Consider the following 17,051-nt stretch of genomic DNA (forward strand, 5'->3'; position numbering starts at 1 on the left):
CTGAAAATGACAAACCATGGAAAAAGTTAAAAAAAATTAAAGAAACCCCCCCCCCAAAAAAAAACTAGGAAATTAAAAAAAAAATGGTTGTATTGAACGTACAGTTACGTAACGGCTTTGCAAAACAATGGACAATTACAAATGCTGAAATTTAATTTATTTATAACAAATTAAAAAAAAAATGAACATTTAAAACATGTTCAGCAATCAGCATTCAGCAATAATTTAAAACTAAAAAAATTATCAAAGAAAGAATAAATATGTATTAGGGATTCAAATGTGATCTTAGGGCTACAATCAGAGTGTATGTATGAGTGGGGTGTGTTTAGTGCTCGGTCGGGGGTGAAATCCTTCTTGACTGAGGCAAATTTTGCTTTTGTCTGCTGCTTGGTTTGAAAGTGGATATTCTTTAAAAAAAAACAAAAAAAAACGCTGTTAGTAAATAGACATTTCTACCCGTATTTGGTTTGGCTGTTGTTCCTAAATTTTAATAACTGGTGTGTGGTATCTGTTTTGTTATTGGTCGTTGGAGAAGTCCTTCTTGACAGGGGAAAACTTTGTTTTTGTCCTATACAGGGGATCTGGATAACCCCTTTTATCCCCCTCCAAAAAAAAAACATTGTCTTACGATATTAGCCCTTTAATATTCTTTACCTATATTTCGATCTACTTTTGTCCCTAAATCTGTATTTTAATAACTAAAAAAAAAAAAAAAAAAAAAAAAAAATTAAATAAAAAAATCAAACTAAACAAAAAAAAAGTTCAGAAAGTTTTTTTTTGTTTCTTTTTGTAAATTGTTTATTCCGGGTGTGAAAACTAAGAAAAGGAGAGCGAGAGGGGAAAAAGAAAACCAACTGAAGTGGATTTTGGGATATGTTTTCTTCGACATCGTCGAGGAGGAGAGAAAACCCCGGTGATATTATAATATTTCGTGACGGGGTAACAAGTGATTGCCAAGAAGGGGTCGCAAGGCCCGTCACTGTTAATAGTAGGATTCCAGGTCGTTGTTTCCCTTCAAATAATCGGGGGAAAGCACGTGACCCGAACTCGCGCACCAAGAATCAAGAAGAAAGAGATAGTTCTTCTTCTTCTTCTTCTTCTTCTTCTTCATCACCAACAAACACAATATTAACCAACCCGATTACCCCTTCTCATTCGGGTAAAAAACATTGGCCGGCGTTACCCTCTGTTCCCACTCCCCCGATCACAGCAACGGCATGCAGTGGAGTTAGTCGCCCTTCGTTGTCTTCCTCGTTTTCTTCTACGCCCTCTTGCCTTGGTGGTTACCGTCCCGTTCCTCTCCGAACGACGACAACAACGACGAGCCCGACTCCCCACCATCAACGGGCGGCCCAAAGTCGGGTCACGCTCAACACATCGTTCGAATCGGCGTCAACAGCAACGTCGACCCTCACGATGACGAGCCTCGAGTGGGTCCGATGCGGATCTAGTGGAGGAAAAGTCTGTATTTTTCTCGTCCTTGGAATTATTTTACTTATGCTGGGAATTTTCATCGGAGCCTTTTATCTCAACATCCAACAATTGACCAGTTCTTCGGCTCTCACGGAAATCCTACCGAATTATGTCATTGCGTTGTCTGTGAGTAGTAGTACCCCGTTTTTTTTTATTTTTTTTTTTTATTTCTTTATGTATTTTTTAAATTTCTTTATGAATTTTTATTTTTTGTTTTTATTTATTTATTTGCTGTTTTTATTTCTTGTTTTTATTTTTATTTTTTATTTCTTTATAAATTTTTATTTTTTGTTTTTATTTATTTATTTACTTATGTTTTTTAAAAATTTATTTATGTATTTTTATTTTTTTTATTTCTTTATGTGTTTTTACTTTTGGTAAATTTTTATATTAGGTCCACCTCCACAATTTTTTTTTAAGTAGGGTTTCGACTATGCTGAATACGGAAATCACATTGAAATTTTGCAGAAATAAGTAGTTATCGAGATATAAAAAGTTGTATTATGCATTGTATTCTTTGGCGGCCATCTTTGTTACTCGCGTGCGCACGCGGCATAAACAAATCTATGCGCGTAACAAAGATGGCCGCCAAAGAATACAATGCATAAAACAACTATCTATATCTCGATAACTACTTATTTCTGCAAAATTTCAATGCGATTTCTGTATTCAGCATAGTCGAAAACTGTAAAGAGTTGTCATTTAAAAGAAAATTTTGGAAGTGGACCTAATCTAAAACAATTTGTTTTTATTTATGTATTTTTATTTTTTTGTTTTTATGTTTTTTTACTTGCTCTCTCTTTCTGTCTCTTAACTCTCTCTCTATCAATTCCCTTTCTTAATACTATATAATAATTCGGTGCTAGTGCGGAGTGATCGTATTTCCAAATTTAATTAAAGTTTTATGATATGTTTTTTGATTCAATTGTAAGGGTGAAGTATAGAATAGGTACAAAACACCCTCCTCTCCCCATGTTAAGAATGGCTTTTTAAATAATAACGTTATTTACGTCCGGATCACTTTCTGCACAAGTACCAATAATTCAAATCTTTTTACTCTCCCCCTCTCCTTTCTCTTCCCCCTCTCCTTTCTCTTCCCCCTCTCCTTTCTCTTCCCCCTCTCCTTTCTCTTCCCCCTCTCCTTTCTCTTCCCCTCTCTCCTCCACCCCCTCTCTCTCTGTCTCTCTCTTTCTACTCCCTCTCCATTTTCGGTTTTAATACATTAAAAATTGCGTTGTCTGTATTACCCATTTTTTTTTTTTTACTTTCTCTTTCTTTACCCATTCCTTCTCTCTCTCTCTTTTCTATTTTAATACTATCTAATAATATAATAATGCTTCAAATATTTTTACCCTCTTTCTCTCTCTCTCTCTCTGCGTCTCTCTCTTTCTCTCCTCCTCCCCCTCTTTCTCTCTCTACTCCCTCTCCATTCAGTTTTAATATAATACATTCAAATCAAGAGAAAGAAAACAAAAAACAAGAAAAAAAAACCTCCGAGTTTTACCGGAAATTACCGAAGATTGCCGAGCAACAAATTTCAAACTTCCTTTCTTTACAAACAAACAAACAAAAAAATTCCGAAACACAAAAATGAGCTCAATGACATAATAGGGGCGCTATACAAAAAAAAAAAAAATATACTTTTGTTTTCTTTTGTTTAAAAACATGAATTAAATCAAGATATTTTCTTATAATTTTCGTAACCAGAAATTACTATCTATCCGATAGAGCAACATAACTTATGTGCTTGTATAGATCAGCTCCCATGGTTGATTAACGAATTTTACGACACTAACAACAAAGACGACCACGCAGCTTATCTTGAACTTTTCAGCTTTAATTCTAATTATTACGATGTTGTTTAGTGCTTAGATCATTAAGTTAACTAAATTGGGTTTGTATTACTGTACACATAGTTTCAAAAAAGTTGTCAAAAACAAATATATAACAAATAAATGTTATCAAAGGCAAGATAAGTTACTTTTCTACCAAACTGGATCTATTTTTCGTGTTTTTATTCAATGTAACATGTTTATTCAGCTCGAAAAGTATAAAGTGTTTACCAATGTATTGGAAAATTTAAAATGGCGCCCGACTCTCTCTTTAACACGATAAGTTTTGGAAAAGGTGATATAAATAATAAACTAGACAAAATACTGTTAGAAATTCGCTCAATATATGTTACCATGACATAAGTTGACATATATTCGGTGTTTTTTTAATAGTTTAAAATAAAGAATACACAGAATACTGTTAAAAACCGACCGAATATATGTCAGTCTATGTCACGGTAACATATATTGAGCGAGTTTCTAACAATATTTTTGTTAGTTTTTTTAGTTTTAACTCATTTTCCCAAGCTTACCGTGTTTACCAGAGAGTGCCCCCTGCCCCCATTTGCAATTTTCAAATACATCGGTAAACACTGTTTTTCGAGCTGAATAAACATGTTACATGAAATAAAAACACTAAAAAATTATCCAGTTAGGTAGAAAAGTAACTTGTCTTGCCTTTGATAACATTTATGGGGTTTGTATTACTGTACACATAGATTCAAAAAAGTTGTCAAAAAACAAATATATAACAAATAAATGTTATCAAAGGCAAGATAAGTTACTTTTCTACCAAACTGGATATATTTTTCGTGTTTTTATTCAACGTAACGTGTTTATTCAGCTCGAAAACTATACAGTGTTTACCGATGTATTGGAAAATTCAAGATGGCGTCTGATTCTCTCTTTAACACGGTAAGTTTGGGGAAAGGTGTTATAAATAAAAAATCCGGATAAAATACTGCTAAAAAAAAAACTCGCTCAATATATGTTACCGTGACATAGGTTGACATATATTCGGCGGGTTTTTAATAGTATTTTGTATAGTTTTTCATTTATAACAACTTTTCCCAAACTTACCGTGTTAAAGAGAGAATCAGACGCCATCTTGAATTTTCCAATACATCGGTAAAAACACTGTATGTTTTTCAAGCTGAATAAACATGTTACATTGAATAAAAACACAAAAAATATATCCAGTTTGGTAGAAAAGTAACTTATCTTGCCTTATATAACATTTATTTGTTATATATTTGTTTTTGACAACTTTTTCGAATCTATGTGTACAGTAATACAAACCCGAGCATTCTACTCCAGTAGTTTCTTTCCCAGGACAGCTAGACTTTGGAATTCCCTGCTGGTCCCTGCTTCCCCCAACTGTACTGGCATGCAGAAGTTCAAGTGGAACGTGAATCGACATCTTGCTGCCCAACTCCCTACACAGTACCCCTGAGGCCTATGTCCCTGATAGTAGGCCCCTACAACAAAGTGGCAATAAGCCTTGTTTGGGGTGAAAATGCCATTAAAAAAGGAAAAAAAAAAAAAAAAAGGAAAATCTGATTTAAAATTTTTTTATTTTATTTTATTTAATTTTTTTTTATGAAGCCATTTTTCATTTCCGGTTGTAACATATGCTAAAAGAAAGGTGAACCTTTTATTCAGATTTCAGTTCATTATTTTAAACGCATTTTGATTCGTACTAACCTGATTACATGTAACATCTTTTTATTTATTTACGAAACAATGGCCATTATTACATCATTTCTATTATCCACTTCCCATGTAAAGATTTTCGTGATTTTATGAAAGCTGTCAAATAGTAAACGTCTACCCAGTTTCCATCACTGAACACCAGGGGGTGGGGGACACACACTTTTTCAGCATGAGAACTACTCACGACATAACTAAATCTAAAAATGCAAAACACATTCACTATAATATAAATCTCAATCGTCAGTTTGTGTGTATGTATGGATGTTTGTATGTCTGCCAAAAACTTACGAGATCGATATCGTTTTGAAGCTTGACATCTCGAACAACAAATATAAAAAAATTGGCCAAAAACATTAATTCTTTCACCCTCAACTGGGCAGTTTTCTACAAGGAGGGGGTCGGTTTTAGCATCACCATTTTCGCAAGTCATCGTATCTGTGGGAATGACTACGCTTAATTTCAACGTTCGGAACTCCCGGTCGGGCGATGGAGACATTGGCTAAGACGTCACGTTTTTTTTTTTTTAAACTTTTTTATTCTCTTTCACGTTACGGGTCCTGCCTGCCAACTAGCACTTTTTTTTTTTTTTTTTTAATACCTCTGCCTACTGTTGTTTCTCCCCCCCCCCCCCAGTACTACTTTTTTTTTTTTTTTTTTTTTTTTTTTTTTAACACCTCCCGGGGTTCCTTATTACATAACCTACACATACCAGGGCAACGAGCACCCCCGCTACTGTTGTTTTCATACCCCCTACCCCTGGGGGGTCCCTTACTATACCACCTAAACATCCGAGCAATGCCAGGCACACTTGCTAGTTTATAAATATATTGTAAATTATTTTCATATGCACACTATATGCAGGTGTACGTTGCGTCATTGTATCAATCTATGTTGCACAGTACAGCTGTGTACATTTTTTGCCATTATCTTACTCTGATGACTTGTATTAGTTGGAATCAGTCAGGGATGCATTGTCCGGACAGTAGCTGCTAATAGCCAGCCTCAAGCAGACTTAAAGATGCTCATCAATCATGGTGGAGTGGTATTTGGACTTAATGATCTTTATGTGAGAAAAGGCTGACTCGCATAAATAAGTGAACTCCAAACAATGCAGTCAAGAAGGTAACAAATTTCCTGATGTTGGGATCCTCTGTGTAAATATGTTCACTCAAATAATGCAGTCGAAACTAAGTTCCATAATTGTCCATGAGCTCTGCATCAGCTAAATGTCGACTTAGAATGTCATCCAGAAGAGTTCATTTTCAGACATGATAGAAGGCTCCTATCACTCTTGTGATTAATACACAACTGGCCAACTAGTAGATAGTCTGCAACAAAAAAAGAAAACCTTTTTTCATCAAACGGAAATGGAATCATGTCGTCTTATCTAGGGCGACAATTTTATCGTTTCACTCTATACAGTATATGCAGATGTACGTTTCATTATTGCATCAACCTATATTGAACCGTACAGCTATGGACATTTTTTCTTATGATGACTTGCATTAGATGGAATCAGCCAGGGATGCATTGTCCGGACAGTAGCTGCTAATAGCCAGCCTCAAGCAGACTTATAGATGTTCATCAATCATGGTGGAGTGGTATTTGGACTTAATGATCTTCATGAGGGGTGGAGGCTGACTCGGATAAATAAGTGAAGCCAAATAATGCAGTCACATTTCCTGATGTTGGGGTCCTCTGTGAGTAAGTTCTGTAATTGTCCATGAGTTCTGCATCAGCTGTCAGAATCCCATTCCTCATTCCAGAATTTAATTTTTAATTAATTATTAATTTAATTAATTATTAATTATTAATTTAATTTTTTTTAATTAAAATCAATTTTCACCCCAAACAAGGCACAGTGCCACTTTGAAGTAGGGGGCTACTATCGGGGACATAAGTTGCAGGGGTATTTATGAAGGGAGTTGAGCAGCAAGATGTCTATTCACATTGCACTTGAACTTCTGCATGTCAGTACAGTTGGGAAAGCAGAATCCCAGAAGGGAGTTCCAAAGTTTAGCAGTTCTGGGGAAGAAACTATTGGAGTAGAAGGCTTTCTTACACCTAGGGATCTCTACTGTGAAGGAGTGGGACTTAGCTGCTTGTCGGGTTTGTCAGGGGTAGTCACGTTGAGGGGGGGGTACAAGTGCTTGTAGTTTGCCAGAACATTCACCATTAAAGTATTTGTAGAACAGCCGGAGTGATGCAGCATTTCGTCGGTGGGACAGAGGCTGAAACATAGATGACAGTTCAGGACCTGTTAGGTTGGCGACTTTCTTTTGAACCTTGTCAATGCAATCGACCAGTTGATCGCAATCAACATAATGGGCACCCCTGCCGTGCACAATACAATGCAATTTGCGGTAAGAAGAAACACAGACCTGTACATCCAACATTATAGTCTCTCAATGCATATCATATATTTGTGAAACTGGTGATTTCTCCAATGTTTGGCTTTGAAGGTATCGAGCAACTCTGCAGATACCACTTCTTCCAGCGGCTGGTTCCGCACGTTCGGTGAACAAGTATGTTCGAACAGACCCAGACTGCCTCCTTTCGATGTTGCTGTTTATCGAAACACAAGGAATGCCAACGGATCTTATAATCTTGTTTCAAAGGAAGCATCTTGAGACGGTCCACGTTGTATTCCCCATGCAGGTATATGAAGACCGGTGTAGCATCCCCTCTCATTCGACAGAATGATGAATGCTCCGATGAACTGCAAGCACTTGTACCCCCTCGACGTAAATATCTCCGACAAACCTGACGAGCAGCTAAATCCCACCGCTATAGAGTAGAGATCCCTAAATGTAAGAGAGCTTTCTACTCCAGTAGTTTCTTCCCGAGAACCGTTAGATTTTGGAATTCCCTTCCGGGTCCCTGCTTCCCCAACTGTACTGACATGCAGAAGTTCAAGTGTAACGTGAACTGACATCTTGCTGCCCAACTCCCCACATAGTGCCCCTGTAACTTATGTTCCTGATAATACTTTGAAGATCCAGTTGTGTCAGTCACACCTCATAGGCAGATCTGGGACTAATTTTCTAGCCCTCCTCTGGACTGCTTCTATGATTCCAATGTCACGCATATATCGCGGTGACCATACTGACGTGGCATTTTCTAACTTTGGACAAATCAGCCACTTATAGAGACAGAAACACACATTCACCCTTATCCTCGAATGGCCTTCGGGTTTTGATAAGTGGTGGCTCACTTTTTTTTTTTTTTTAAATTTCTTTACTCATGTTCACCCCTAACAAGGCATATAGCCACTTGAACGTAAAGGGCTACTAATTTGGGATCATGCCTAGGAAAGATTAACAAGATGTTGGTTTACGTTACATTTAAACTTCTGCATATCAGTACAGTCAGGGAAGCAGGTAGCAGGAAGGGAATTCCAAAGGCTAGCTGTTCGAGGGAAGAAACTATTAGAGTAGAAAGCTTTCGGTCATTTAGGGATCTCAAGAGTGAAGGGGTGTGATTTTGTTGCTGAGCAGGTTTGTCAGGTATATGTACGTCAAGGGGGCACAAGTGCAACGAGTTCATCAGAGCACATTCCATTAAAATACTTGTAAAACAGGCACAGGGATGCAATATTGGAGCGATGGGACAGGGGTTGGAGCTTATTAGATTGACAACTCTTTTTTGGACTTTATCCAAGAAGGAGAGACTAGTGGTAGATGCACCAGCCCAGATGTGGCAACAATACTCCATGCATGGACGAATGGTGGGCTTGTAGAAGTACAGGCTTAGTGGGGAATGCCTTTTTCTCTTCCCTGCAACCTCTCTCCCACAGAAGAGACGTTGCAAGCCTGTCTTTGTTTTATCGCTATTTCCATGGCAGGTGCTCGTCTGAGCTCCAATCCCTCGTCCCCCCCTCGCCAATGTTTCACGAGAAACACCCGTCTGACTGAAACTACTGTCAATAATTTTCCCCACTCTTTATCTGTGCCTAAATCAAAACGTAAATTCCATGAGCAAAGCTTCTTTCTTAGAACTGCACGCCAGTGGAACTCTCTGCCGCTTGCCTGTTTCCCACCTGACTACAACTTGGACGTCTTCAAGTCCAACATAAACAAACTCCTGACAAACCGCCCCCTTAAGTAAGACACTCTATCAAAACCCCCAATACTAATGATTACTACAATACTATCTCATTGATTACTGTACACGCAATAACCTTTATCCCTGAGTTGCCTTCGAGCCTTGATAAGTGGTTACCCCCATGTAAAAAAAAAAAAAAAGAAAAAAAAAAGTTACTCTCAGATGTGAGTAGTCGTCTAGCTTGATAGAGGGAACCCACCTTCTTTGCAGCAGCCTTTGCAATGTCTTCAATCTATTTCCAGTTCATATTGCCCATAAATGTTAGGCCGAGGAGTTTGAAGAAAAAATTCTCAGGTAGGGTGTTATTTGTCATAGATATCGGTGGTTGGAGAGGCGTCTTGTAATTGTTAAAGGAGAGCAGCTTAGTTTTACAATCGTTAAATTTTACCAGCCATTTGCGGCCCCATTCCACTATGGTCTGGTTGTGAGAAAAAAAATAGTAATTACGAGGGATGTTCCAATGGTAATACATCCTATTTATTATTCTTTCCAAATAGATCAGAGGAGATAAGAAATTGTATTGTTATAATGACTGAACTTAGGCATTCATGATTTGAAAGTTGCAGATATTGACATATTGATATATCTCTGTTGCAGATATTGACAGTGTCAAACTCAAGCTGGTTTGTATTACAATATTGAGCACTACTGAAGAACAAGAAAAAATGTCCGCAATGTTTTTGAAGTCTCAGTAATCATTCAAAATAAGGAATAAAACAAAATGGTGGTAGAAAGCACCTAATAAATGTTAGCATGACATTTATTGGGTGAGTTTCTACCAACATTTTGTTTTCTTTCTTATTTTTAAGTGATTACTGAGACTTTAAAGACTTAAAGACCCATCACAACCATTTTTTCTTGTTCTCCAGTGGTGCTCCAATATTACTTGTTTTTCGAACCAAATAAACATTTTACTTTAAATAAAAACACTAAAAACTTATCCAGTTAGGTAGAAAAGTAACTTATCTTTCTTTTGATAACATTTATTTGTTATATTTTTATTTTTTGACAACTTTTTCGTACCTCTGTGGATAGTAATAGAAACCTGGTGACTCCCTTGTCAGACAAAAAAAAAATGCAATTACGAGGGATGTTTCAACAGTAATACATCCTATTTTTCTATTCCACCCGAAGTGTTATGATGACTGAACTTATGCATTCATGTCTTGAAAACTTCATCTCTCTATTGCAGATATTGACAGTGTGAGACTATAAGAAAGCAACCTTTGTCATGGGCGTGCATCAGAAGTAGAAATGTGACATTGAATTTCTCCATGCAGAAAAAATTGAACCAATCAACATTCACCGGCGCCTGTTAAATGTTTAAGAAGCTGATGCAGTTGATGTTGCAATATCTAATCACTCCTCCCCTGAGTCGGCACTGCTAAAGTCCACTAGCAAGAAGTTGAGGACGACTGGAAACAATGCTGAGATAAGCGGAGAGCACATACAGCACCTGGAATGCCCAAATGGTCACCCATTTTAGTAATGACCTGGCTCAATGTTGCTTAACTTTGGAGATCTAACAGGAACCAGTGTGTCAACGTGATTATGCCGTATATCACTATATATCTATGTCAACGTTATTATGCCATAAGCATTATATATATATATATATATATATATATATATATATTATGTAGTTTTGAAAAGAAAAAACGAATGAATTTATGAAATGGTGATCAACGTTTCATCCCTTATTGCAGGGGACATCTTCAGGATATTAAAGGAAAAATACAGAAGAAAACGATCATAGACCGTATGAAAATGAAAAGGAAACAGTGTTAGAATCCTACCCATATCAGGAAGGAAACTATAAGGCTTTATGGTCTATGGATCTCTACAGTGTAGGGGTGGGATTTTACTGCTTGAGGGTTTTGTCGGGGGTATTAACATCGAGAGAGGAGGTTACAAGTGTTTTCAGTTCATCAGAGCACATACCATTAAAATACTTGTAAAACAAGCACAGAGATGCAACATTTCGACGATGGGACAGAGGTTGTTGTTTGGTTGCTGTTGTGGGACCTATTTGCTTAGTGACTTTTTTTTAACCCTGTAGGAGGGAGGGCCTAGTGGCAGATGGCACCTGCCCAGATGTGGCAACAATATTCTATGCATGGTCGAATAGTGGCTTTGTAGAGATACAGGATACTCTCAGGCATAAGTAATTTTCTAGTATGATAGATATATGTGTGTATATATATATAATATATATATATATATATATATATATATATATATATATTTAAATAAGGGAGTAGTCACCAACAATGTGTATTTTTTAACATTATTTTATTATTCAGTGTCTTGGTTTTTCATTGAGAATTATGTTTGGATCATTGTAATAATGTTTTTAAGTCATTGAAATCGTTTACGTACGTTTCAGACGGTCTGATGCGTCCTCGTCAGAAATTATTTTATAGAGAGAGAGAGAGTCCATCTTCTTCGTACCAACCTTGTCAATGCCCCCGATGTATATGTTTCAATTCATGTTTGAGGAGTTTGATTCAATCCCAGGCAACATCAAGTCACCCTGTTAGTATGTTTATATATTTCTGTATATATGATTCACTACTAAACTGGAGTTCCTGACCAAGTTGCGTCAATACCTAAAGTTCAGCAGATCTTCTAAACAAAATGTGGACATAGAACAATCGATAGCGCAATGAATTGACAGTTTATGTTGTTTTCACACATTCCTTTTTTTTTTTTTTTTTTTTTTTTTTCCCCATTCATTTATAATTTATTGTACAAAACCGCAGAAAACAAAGGAACAAAAATAATGACCATCTGGCTAAAAATAAAAGTGAATTCATCACATCTATCTATCTATCTATCTATCTATCTCAGACTCTTCATATCTATTTATCTGTCTGTCTATGCATCACGTGATTTGAATTTTGCCGTGGATATAAAAGTTGCTTTTCAATTTATATGGCACTAAATTTTGTTGTCATCATCTTCTTCATCGTTTTTATTATTTGAATCATCTTTATCTCCATCAGCGCCATCATTAGCATCATCAGCATCATCAACTAAACAAATTCATAACACACACACACACACACACACACACACACACACACACACACACAACAACAACAAAAATTAGGCTAGAACATTAAGTAGTCAGCTGGAAAGCAGCCCAGTGGAACAGAGTTGCACAGGCGAGCAGTTCTAGGAAATAAGCTTTGTTCATTCAATCCACGTGTAGGTTTAGGCACAGATGGAGAATGGGGACATTATTGATAGTGGTTTTAAATAGACGAGTGTTTATTTTTTTTGTGAAAGTATTGCAAGTGGCAACCATAGATTGGAGCTCAGACGAGCACCTGCCATGAAAATAATAGTTCAGATTTAGTTCACCTATGCTGATCGGTAGCTGAGCCCTTAACACTTTTCAGTCATTCCGGTTCCAACGTCAAACATTTCAAAAACGTGGAGGTCAGCCATCAACTCCGTATCTGTTTTTGCTGTTTTAATCCATGTTTTCAGTTGGTCGCGTCTGCACTTCATCCAACTAGCGGGTGCAATTGAGGCTACCAACTTGTGGAACAATTCTACTTCAGTGTTTCAAAGAGCATGACCAAACTACCAAAGTCTCCTTTTATTGGCCAAATAGACATATGTAACTTGGATCCTAACGACTTCCCTACTCCCTTCTATTTGATAAAATCAAAAATAAAACCCTTAAACTTTTTGGCCATGCCAAACGATGACCTGTCAAACGATGACCTGTCAAAGTTGTGTTTTGAGTATATATTAGAAGGCAAAAAAGACAGAGGAAAGCCGAAAAGGTGGGGAGAAAATATTTTTGATTGGCCAGCTCTCAATAGTTGGGAGTCCATCAAGTCTAATGTAAACAAGTTCTTGTTGACTTGTCCCCTTGAATAATCAAATTCTATCCAACTTACACCATTAACGATTATTACACTATCACCTTACATTCAGTAACCCTTATCCTCGAGTGGCCTTTGGGCCTTGATAAGTGGTGACTCTCTTTAAAAAAAAACTGAAAAAAAAATCTAATAAATTATGAATATCTGTTCGCAACAAGATACATAGAAGATAGTGCCAAGGCTGCTGCAAAGAAAGTGGGCTCCCTCTACCATGCTGGATGATTTCTCTTGCCTACATGTTGGGATAGATTGAATCTCAAGGGCAAGCGGTTCAAATAAAGAAGTTATGAGAATAGAACATCTTCTGGCATCTAGGGATTTCTACGGTGAAGAGGTGTGATTTTGTTGCTAATTGAGTGATCGTGGGATTCTGCGTTGAGGAAGAACAAGTGCATAAAATTCATTGGAATACATCTGTAACATGACCCCTGTGTTAACATGTAGACCCGTGAGGGACCCAACACGTTGTAGACTCTGTCGCAAAGAACCAAGACAAGCAATAAATCGGCTCCACTTTTTTTGCCTTAGTTAAACAATTGACATTTATTTTTAGACCCTTTTTTTTTTTTTTTAAGGTCTTTTCTTGTCACCGTGTGTAACACATCTATTTCTGCCCTTCTCTTGTTGTATTATCGTTTTTTTTTGTTTTGTTTTTTTACATGGTAGTCACCACGTATCAAGGCCCAGAAGCCACTCGAGGATAAGGGTTATTGTGTGTGCAGTAATCAATGGGATAGTATCGTAGCAATCGTTAGTGTCGGAGATTTGATAGTGTCTTACCTAAGGGGGGCGGTTCATCAGGAATTTGTTTATGTTGGACTTGAAGACATCCAAGTTGTAGTCAGGTGGGAAACAGGCAAATGGGAGAGAGCTCCACAGGCGTGCGCTTCTAAGAAAGAAGCCTTGTTCATGGAGTCTACGTTTTGATTTAGGCACAGATAAAGAGTGGGGAAAATTACTGACAGTGGTTTCAGCTAGACAGGTTTGTAATGAGTGTATATACACGTGCGTTCATGCACGTCTAGTCTATATAATATACGTGTGTATGAAACCAATGTTTGTGTATCATCTAGTCGGTTATAAATGTTCATTGCGTGTACGTGTTTACACATATTCAAAGTTCATGCAACATGGACAAGGTAACAGTCATTATTTCAAGACAGGTTCAACAAACATGACACAAGCACACAATGGCCGTTTGATAACGGGCTACTAACCTAGGTTGTGGCTGTCTTCATCTCTTAAGTTGTGAATATGTAGGGACCGAACACCTTATAGACTCTGTCACAAAGAACAAAAACAAAGGATTAACTCGACTCACTTTTTTTCTTAGTGAAACAACTGACATTTATTTATAGATTTTTTTTTTACAGATCTTTTCATTCATATATATATATATATATATATATATGATGATGATTGTAACGTCTTGTCAGACGAATGCCACTCCCTCAGAAACTTAAAGTCCATGAGCCCAAAAATGACTTCCATCGTCACAGGACCGTTTTTATAGACAAATGCCTGAGGGAGTATCTATACACAGATGATGTTACAGAGTCTTAGCTTTGTACGACAGCTAAGTCTCTCTCTCGGTTCAAAATGTTGAGATCCAACAACAAGCAAGAGCAAGATAGCCAGCAACAAGTTAAACTGCAAACCAGCTTAATGCGGGTACTGGTTTCCCGCTTTGTTTTTTTTTTTAGATCAGAGATTTGCTTCTAGAAAGGTTGCCTTCACCACGGCTTATGGGAGCTCTTTCCACCCCAACACACACATACATACACACAAACACACACGGTCTAGTTGGCCGTTGACCTTGAAAAAGGGTTCATTCGCCCTTTGAAAGGTCTTGTTTTTAATCCTTCAGGGAGACTAGCCGCCCTCCTCACCAAACAAGTCTGGTGGGAGAACCAGTTTAGTCGCCGGTGACCCGACCATGAGGCAGGTAGTACTGGGTTACATGGTACCAGTAACATATAACATGACCTGACTTGACTATATATATATATATATATATATATATATATAGGGTGGCCCAAAAGTCACTCATCCATTTTCATTTTAAATAACTGTTTTTATTTTAACATGTAATTAGAATATCATAAAATAAGTAAGCTTGAGAAACTTGTATTGTTAAATGTGAAAAATAACATCCTGCAAATGCCTTCCATTTTCTGCTTCACATATTTGAGCTCTTTTGATTTCCTTTGCCATAATCCTAACCCTAACTTTTTCCAAAGTTTCTGGCCTTTTTTCTCTTATGCTGTTTTCCCTTTACTGCTATTAAAGATTGGGACTTGTTGACAAAAACCGTTTTCCTTTACATATCCTCACAATAGGTGCATCTCTCACATTGAAATGTCTTCGATAGGCTCTTTTGGGTTTGAATTATTGACCCTTGATTTGGATAGTAAAATTGTACAATTTTTTTACGTTGGACGATACTGAATTTTTACATAATTTTCAGGGTCTGAAAAAATAAAAAAAAATGTAAAGAAATTAAAAAAAAACTTAGAAATAAGATTTATTCATTTATTTATTGCGGACTATTATCCTCATCTTTTAATTGTTTCATGACGTTTCAGCCAAATATTCCTCTGGCCTTCATCAGGTGGTAAGATCAGATAATAAATAAACGTGGATTTATAAAACCCAAAAATCCAACCTTGATCGCCCTTCGGGGCCCGTGGCGCAGTGGACAGAGACGTTGAATTTCTATAGTTGCAGGTGAGCATTGTCGGAAGATAGTGGTTTCAATCCTACCCAGGCCAAAAACGTGGTGAGACGAAAAACAACTATGGAATACTGAAGATGCAGTTAAGAAATTCAGCATTCCTATCTCGTCAGGTTGGGATAGGAACGACAACAACTATGGTGAGACAACAACAACAACAACAACAACAACAACTATGGAAGGCAGTAATTACTGAGGATGCAGTTAGAAGAGTCAGAGTATCTTGTTGCGGTTATCACCTGATGAAGGACAGAGGAATAGTTGGCCGAAACTTTGTGAAACAACAACTAATAAAGATAAGGATAATAGTCTGCAATAAATAAATGAATAAATAATACTCATCTCAATAATGAATTCTAATTGATTAAATAAGGTCTTTTCGTGTCGCCCTCGGCCATCGTGTGTAACGCGTCTATTTCTGTCCTTCTCTGATGTGATTCCGCTTGTAGGCCACGTTTCTCAAACACTCCTTGAATACCTTTCGAATACCACTCCCTTCTCTTATATAATCTTCTTTTATAATCTTTTTCCTTCTTGCTTACCGTGATGTCATCTCTCACCCGCCCTGGCCAGTTGCATACAGCTTTGTCCATACTCTATTACACACCCTGTGGAAGTTCTTGTAAAACAGGCACAGCTGCAAAGACAGCAGGCTCCCTCTATCGAGCTAGAAAACTTCTTGCACCTGCCAATATCTTATATCTCTTCAAAGCCACCATTTTCCCATGCATGGAGTATTGTTGCAACATATGGGCTTGTGCTCCAACCACTAGTTTAACTTGGGGAGGAGGGAGCGTCTGTTTATATTGCATGTCAATGGTCACTTTTATGACACATCAGCCCTTTTGAGGGGTTTATAAAAATAAAGCAGAATGTACCTTTTATCTCTCTTTTTTTTTTTTTGTACCTCTTGGCTGTGTCCTTGAGTGGTTTGTGTCTCAACGTTCAGCAAACCTGGAACAAAAGCTTTCTCATGCATAGCAACAGACGCAAGTCCCACTTATCTGGACAATTAGATCTTCATTCAGTTTCCACGGTCAAAGTCGCGTCCATGTTGATCTGCATCATCCTTAGAAGGAATCTTGTGGGAATTTTGCTATTGCTTCAGCTTCTATCCACCCCCATCTTGTTGTTCCCACGAGACATCTTCCATCTTCTCGTAATCCAAGACAGACTGACTCCCAAAACAGTCTTTCAAAATCTACATGAATCTCCTGTTCTGACTGACTGACTCGCTCACGTGTGTCTTTTCCTTATATATTGTGGTGTAGGATGGCAAATCCTGTCAACACGACT

General features: G+C 37.4%; 1 protein-coding gene and 1 pseudogene across 1 annotated transcript in view; one reads left to right on the forward strand and one right to left on the reverse strand.

Moving 5' to 3' along the window:
• Positions 1-734: 734 nt before the first annotated feature.
• LOC145266966 (uncharacterized) overlaps positions 735-17,051 on the forward strand; it is a 111,492-nt gene continuing 95,175 nt past the window's right edge. The window contains exon 1 of the mRNA XM_080122805.1: positions 735-1,599. Coding sequence (XP_079978931.1) covers positions 874-1,599 — 726 coding nt within the window. The 5' untranslated portion in view covers positions 735-873. The remainder of the gene's footprint in view (positions 1,600-17,051) is intronic.
• On the reverse strand, positions 10,567-10,684 carry LOC145267246 (5S ribosomal RNA; annotated as a pseudogene).

This window comes from Euprymna scolopes, chromosome 42, assembly GCF_053919585.1.
Source record: "Euprymna scolopes isolate OS-2025 chromosome 42, ASM5391958v1, whole genome shotgun sequence".
In the NCBI taxonomy this organism is placed as follows: Eukaryota; Metazoa; Mollusca; class Cephalopoda; order Sepiida; family Sepiolidae; genus Euprymna; species Euprymna scolopes.